This window comes from Centruroides sculpturatus, unplaced genomic scaffold, assembly GCF_000671375.1.
Source record: "Centruroides sculpturatus isolate CEXI.00-Female unplaced genomic scaffold, Cexi_2.0 scaffold3927, whole genome shotgun sequence".
Lineage (NCBI taxonomy): Eukaryota > Metazoa > Arthropoda > Arachnida > Scorpiones > Buthidae > Centruroides > Centruroides sculpturatus.
In genome coordinates, this window is record NW_019388019.1 from 1 (window position 1) to 7217 (window position 7217).

The 7217-nt window shown below is 24.3% G+C and overlaps 1 protein-coding gene across 2 annotated transcripts; it reads right to left on the reverse strand.

Moving 5' to 3' along the window:
• Window positions 1-27: 27 nt before the first annotated feature.
• LOC111616743 lies at window positions 28-6508 on the reverse strand. 2 transcript variants are annotated; one of them, XM_023358119.1, is made up of 4 exons: window positions 6171-6508; window positions 5657-5768; window positions 5552-5580; window positions 28-454 (listed from the first exon to the last, which is right to left on the reverse strand). In XM_023358119.1, the coding sequence occupies exons 1-4, from the start codon at window positions 6211-6213 to the stop codon at window positions 306-308; spliced, it is 333 nt and encodes a 110-aa protein (XP_023213887.1). In that variant the 5' UTR covers window positions 6214-6508; the 3' UTR covers window positions 28-305. The 2 variants fall into 2 exon arrangements, with proteins under 2 accessions (XP_023213887.1, XP_023213886.1); XM_023358118.1 differs by having other exon boundaries at window positions 49-454; window positions 5480-5580; window positions 6171-6495.
• Window positions 6509-7217: the final 709 nt, after the last annotated feature.

A 7217-nucleotide genomic window follows, 5' to 3' on the forward strand; every position in this document is an offset into this window, starting at 1 on the left:
CTGTTGTCCATTAAATAAAATGTATTTTAAAAACATCTGTTAAAAATATAAATGTAAAATTACAACAGGAACCAAAATTTATTTTAATTAAACATGTCAAAAACTATATAATATAACAAATGGGGTGTGTTTAACACTAAAGCTGACTGACTCATTGACTCATTTTTTTAATTTGCTCTATTATAAAAAATAAAAAAGAAATAGCTCTAAATTTTTCCATTAGGACAAAAATTCTTTTTTGTTAAAGAAAAAGCTGTTATATTTAATTGTTTAAATTCATAGTATTCAGTGCGAGATTTTAGCTATTATCGAAAATTAAAAATTAGTAACAAGAAAAATACCTCAAATTCACTTTGAAATAGCAAGTCATTGTCCATATGTCTTTCCATAAACGCAGCAGGTAGTTCATCTGCCGAAACAGGACCCAAACGAGGTAATTTTGAAAGATGATTTCCTGTTGAATATGTAAACATAAATAATAGATCTATGAAATATATTCCATAAACTAATTTATAACAGATATTTAATATAACATTGCATTCAATATTAAATATTTACAAATATTTAGATTATTTTAATAAATAATACTGTACAAAGTTTTTTCTAAACACTATGATTTATATTTTGAAATTTATTCTCAGAACAGGTAAATGACTCAACATACTAGTTGAGTAATACTGAATATCTAAACTTATCTAATACAAAACAATCTACAATATTTTGAAATTTTATTAATACTCAGAAACAACTAAATAACATTAAATGAAAAATAGTTACAAAATATTTTGAACACTTGTTAAGTTTATATTGTTATTTATTTGGACTTAATTTACATAAATTATCAATTGTAAACCATCTATCTAGCACAATTTTTAGCACATTCTTATTCCAATTGCAATTTTAATAGAAATTTGCAGGAAGGAAGTGTTGTAGCAGGTTTTTTTACAATTCATAATTTATGTAAATTAAGTAAAAAAATAAATAATGATCTGATTACAAATTACTTTATGTTGTAAAATACAATTTTTTTCCAATAAATAATTTCTTGCTTACTTAAAATTCTTTAAATAGCAAGTTTATAAAATTGCTCTAATTGTAGTCATTACAAACCCTATAATTATTCATTTGTTTTACTGAAATATAATAAATATCAGTAATAATTCTATGTATATGACTAATTTGCTTCATAAATCAAGCATTTTTAATTTTATGAGTATAATGAATTTTAAATTCCAAACAAAATTCCATAAAATATATATTTTTTGAAAGTTTGATGGAAAAAAAAAACTTACAAAATTCTGATAATTAATATATACACATAACTTCAAAATGCTAATAGAGTGGTCACTAATTCCCAAATATACGAAAAAAATACACAATATACACAACAAAGAAAAAAAATCCAAGTCTGCAAATGATTTCATAAATTTATAAAATGTTGTGTGCCATCACTTCAGATTTTGTCTAAGGAAAATATTAGTTGAAAAGTAAAATCTTAAAAATTTATACTTTCATTTAAAACATTTTAAGCAATAAAATAATTTAATAAATTACCTCAATTCTTAAAATGCAAACTGTTAAAATGCAAGCAAGTTAATAAAAAGTTAATAGCAAAAATTTCAGCATATGCAGTTCATTGAAATAAGTAATTGTTCTATATTTAAAGTTTTAAAAGTACCATCATATAAAATATTTATTTATTTTAAAATAATTCTAATATCATAAATTAGTTTATTTCATTCAGAAATTTTCTATTTTAAGTAAATATACCTATATAACTTTTTCAAAAATGTTTTTATCAAAAATGCATTATTTATCACTATATCTTTAATTCAGATAAATAATTTCAAGTTGAATATAAACATGTCATTCTGAGTCTCAAAAGATGGATAAGAAAATAGTTCAGATAATATAAGGTTGATGTAAAATAATATTTTTACATGAATCTCTTATATAAAATATTTATGTAAAAAACATCTGCTTGTCTTCTCTTACATTTTATAAATTTTTATATTGTAAAAATTAGTTGTATGAAAGTTATTGGTGATCAATCTATATCACCAATATATATATATATGTTTGTGTGTGTATGTGTGTATACATACATACAGTGCTTTTTTTTTCTAAAAATTACTTCTAGTACATATATATGGTGACTGAACAAATAAAATTTATTTTTTTACCAAGCAACTGCCAGTACTAAGTACCAGCTATCCATATTTTTATGCTATCCGTGGGTACAATGTTGGACATGTTCTGGCTGTAAAATAGCCCTGTATACACAGTATATATAAAACATTAAAACATTATAAAATATCAATGAATCTGAATAAAAACTGATTCAAAAAATTTCATTGATAATAAATGTTTAAAATATTTTATTAATGCATTTTAAAAAGCACTAATTAGGAATGTACCCATAGCAGAACTATAGTCAAGGTCATTGTTGTCTGAAACTGCTGAAATCAAAACTTGTACTGTACTTTGTTTTGTTTATAAAGTAAATTTGCCATTGAATTATTCAGAATATTTTACTAAGAATGTATTTTTTGATTTTTGTAAATTATAAAATGATCAAATATAATTGTAAATATGAAAGCAGGAGCTACCTAATATATTCTGAGACTATCATCTCATTCATATTTCTTACTAAAATATTCTACAATACTAGAATATAATTTTATTATAATAATAAAAAACTCATAACTGTAAGTGATATAAGCACAATCACAAAAATTGCCCAGAACAGTTTATATTTAAATGTATGTTGTTTTATTAAATAGGAAGAACGAAAAATACCTAACACAGATCAATGAGTTTTTATCATATATTGACAATATTTTAGAAAGGAAAGACTTTCAGCTAAAAAAACAAACAAAATTTTGCAACAAATGATAATTCTCATCTGGTGACTTATCTTTCATATAATAAATCATCATAAATATTTAGCTCTTGCTGTAGGTGACAAACTGGTTACCAAAAGTCAAGGATTTCATATACATGTAAAGTGGATAATGATTATTCTTAAATAACTTGTATTGTTCAGCTAATGTTTGATACATATATTGCAAAATGTTCAGATTTCTCTCATTAAAAAGCCCAAATGAGAAAACACTTCTCAAAATTTTACAAGTTTTAGGTATTTAATCATTTAGCTTTGATTTATATCACTATTTTTAAAAATAATTTTATACATAAATAATTTTGTATATTTTTAAATATTATATTATATTACAGTATATATATATATANATACATCACATACATAAATATTTGAGCTCTTCTAAGAAAAATTAATAATAAATTAAATGTAATATTACTGTTCCCTGTAATTGGATTCTGTTGTTCTCTCTAAAACATTCTGAAAGAATTTAGTTTAACAAGTACTTATTAAATACTTTTAAAATGTCAATTTTTCAAAGAAAATATTTCCTGAAAAAACTGATGAAACTTCATGGGTTAATTCCACAGAAATAACCAATGTTTTTTTGCCCGGACCGCATTTAATCAGAGACAAAAACTTATCTTCATATTCTTTATTTACTTACTTACTATGCATTTCGGGTGCAATGAATATGAAGATAAGATTTTGTCTCTGATTAAATGCGGTCCAGGCAAAAAAATGGCGGTTATTTCTGTGGAATTAACCATGAAGTTTTACCAATTTTTTCAAGAAATATTTTCTTTGAAAAATTGACATTTTAAAAGAATATAAAGAAAGCCGCACCATTGATATAATACATATCTATTACTTACGGTAGATACTTATTAAATATTTTATTTTAAATTTATCTATCATGTGGTGTGAAATAATGTGCGTCACCTAAGTAGCCCCAATGAGTTACAATGCAGAAACACTTATTTTTAAATTAAATATAACTCATTTGTATATTAAAATTTGATTTTTCTATAAAACTTCCAATTTCTAATAAATTATTTCTAACTCAAATTTAATCTGAAATGCAAGCTTGCAGTTTGGATTAATAAGAGATTGTTCAGATAAGTACTATGCTAAGCTACTTATGAAAAATTATAAAGTCTAAAACAAATTCAAATCAAGTTCTCTTGTTGGAAATTGTTTTCTTTCTTGACATATAGTAAGAAATTCTGAACAAAAACTGCATTCAGAAAAAATTAATTGATAGAAGAAAACACTTCATGTGCTGATTCATAAAAAAAAACTAGTGAAAATAAGAATCAGCAGTTTTAAAACAGCAAATCAAATGATGCTTAATCAAATTTTCTGATAGTCACATCCATTAAATTTATACTTTCAATCAAACAATAATAATTCAGAATAAGGAACAAAATGTATTATGTTTTTAAATTACTAAGCTCAGAATGGACCTTATAATACAAAGATTAAATAATTAAAATAATTTTTTCATATCTTTACTAAAAATCTCAAAAATTATTATAAATTTCCCTTGATATAACTTTACTACTACTACTCAATAACTTAACTACATCAATTATTCTAAATATTTTTAAAATATTTAATTAAATCATCATATTTTGTTAATGAATAATTTTTTTCACATTCATGTAAAGAAATTAGTTACATTAATTTTTTATAATATTAGATATATTTTTTATATTTGCTTCAGAAATTAATACACAGCTTCTTCTTAATAAGTGTTATAATACAAATATAATACAAACTAAACTTGTAAACTCATAAGAAAGATGTAAACTATTAAAATATGCTTATGTATGAATTACTTATATACAAAGTATGTGCGCACACACATATTTAATCATTTGCTCATTTACAAGGCTTCTTACTTTCATTTTATTCATTATATATATTTTTTATATTCTGTTAATTATTTTAATATAAATATAAAATCTTTTCAGATATTTGGTTTTTGTGTGTTTTTGTTTTTATTAATTTTAAAATAATTTTTTATTTTAAATATATATAAAACTAATGCAAGTTTATGACTATCTGAAAACTTTGTATTTTTTTAAATAGTTACATGAAATAATAATATTAAAATGAATGTACAAACTAACTGTTTATTCACGATGAATGTTGTTTTCAAATTATAATTTTATGCTGAGATTTCATATATTTAAAGTTAGAAATAAAAATTATAGTAAATTTCTATATAAATTTTATGCCGACATTCAAAGAATTCATTAAAAATCTATAGAGAAAAAGTATTAAAATTTGAAACAAAAATGTGATCAACAAAAGGAAAAAACTACATGCTGCTATAAATCTTGAATGACATCAAAAACATAAACAAAGAAATAATCTCAATTTAAAAAATGACTAAATTAAGAATAATTTGAGAAAGTATAATTGTTAATTCAAGTTCTTTCTACACAAAATTTTTTATAACAACAGTGACTACAAAAATCCTTTCAGAAATATCAAATTATCAAGTCGATCCTAAAAACAGGATCAGTCCACTCGGCATTTCTTCATGCAGGAAAGCATACGACAGAAGGCAACCATACCAAATATATTCACCTTTACCTCGAGGTAGGTGACCATTACGATGTACAGTTCTACGAATCAATGCAGTAAGACCAAGTCGCTCACCTTCTTCGTAAGGATGTCCATTTTTCCTCCTGCCGAACAAAAAACATTTAAACGAGTTAATTAAAAATTTAAATAATCTTTAGCTCGTAAAGGTTAATTATTTACCTGACAAGGCACAGTACAAGGACCAATACCAACACCACAAGCAAAACCCCACACACGACTCCGAACACAAAGACAAATGGGCTCTCGGCGGGAACTGGCGAAGGTAGAGCACCTATTAACAAAGTCATAATTTAATAAATAGAAAAAATAATTGGAAAAAATCTAAGTAACACATCGGTATAAATATATATTAAATCACTAACTGCGATATCTCCGATCGTGAATGGTGGAATACATTAAAGGAAACCGGTCCTTTCACTAACCTTACTAGGACCTCCGTATCATTCCTGTTTGAGGTCTGATGCTTTTTAAGGTTATTGTTAAGGATTTTCTTATGTAGATGATAAAATTAAACTTAAATCATTGTTTAAACTTAAAGAATGCTCAGGAGCACTCAGGATTTTGTAAAATTTAATTTAAGGCTTGCTATTTATTAAATCTGGATAAACACGTGGTACAGGTATTTTGGCATTGTAAACAATAAAAAATTAAAGAAAAAAAAACCAAAACAAACCTGTCTGCGTCGGCGAAAAGTAAGGACTCTGTTTCGATAACATCTGTAAGTAAAAACGAACACAACTTTAACAAGATATCAAAATAACATAGGAAGATCAGGTAATGACGTCAAAGTTTTATCTCATTTTGACACTAAAGGTCGTTCCGATCACGCGCTGGAAATATCCTCGTGCAGTCTGCCGCTTCCGTTAAAGGAAACAACGCCCATTGGCACGCCTTCCGACAAAATATTGATTAACATTCTATTTTTATTGTTTTATCGCTGAATAGAATTTTTTATTCGATTTATTTTTTTTAATTATTATTTACATTTACTCGAATAAATGCATGAATATTTTAACAATCCGTTCACAGAAAAGTTATTTTGTTACCGCCAGATGGCAGCACTAATTTTAAAAAAACTAATTTGTTTTCGTCTAATTTTTTTATTTTTATTTTATTAAACAAATTGTAATGAAAAGTTTTAAATAATTATTATGGTTAATTATTAAACCCTATTCTTACAGTTAAATAGAAAAAATTAATTTTTTATACTTACGAAATTTTTAAAAAAATTACCCATAAGTTAATTTTAATCAGATATTCTATTAATTTGAATAAATAAGTATTAAGAAAAATTTAAAAACTACAAATAAATAAATAAATTCACTCAACAAAACCGACAGAACGTTTCCCAATCTTTGATCATTTGATACATTCAAAGTAGTCTAAATGGGAATCGCGAACCACAGGTTGAAAAATAAAATTACGAGCGATTAAAAAATCCTACTCTATAATAATATATTCGTTAAAACTATATATACAATTAATTTTACTTTAAAAGAAATACTTAGAGTTTTCTTATTTGATGAAATTATCTATTTTAAATATTGTTTATTGTTTCCTCAAAATTTATCGACTTTAAGTAAAGAAATCGATAATTAATTTAAGGGGGACTCGAATATTCTTTATTTGATAATAATAACTAAAACACCTTTTTTTTCGAGAAATAAATATAATTTGCAAAAACAAACGTTTTCATCCTAGTTAATAGGCCATCTTCAGG

Coding starts and splice junctions, on each gene's coding strand:
- LOC111616743 (XM_023358118.1), bottom strand. CDS start 6,213: ATGTTATCGAAACAGAGTCCTTACTTTTCGCCGACGCAGACAG. Junction 5,581..5,656: donor CTTGTACTGTGCCTTGTCAG/GTAAATAATTAA, acceptor TTTGTTCGGCAG/GAGGAAAAATGGACATCCTT. Junction 455..5,479: donor TCACCTACCTCGAGGTAAAG/GTGAATATATTT, acceptor CATATTCAACAG/GAAATCATCTTTCAAAATTA.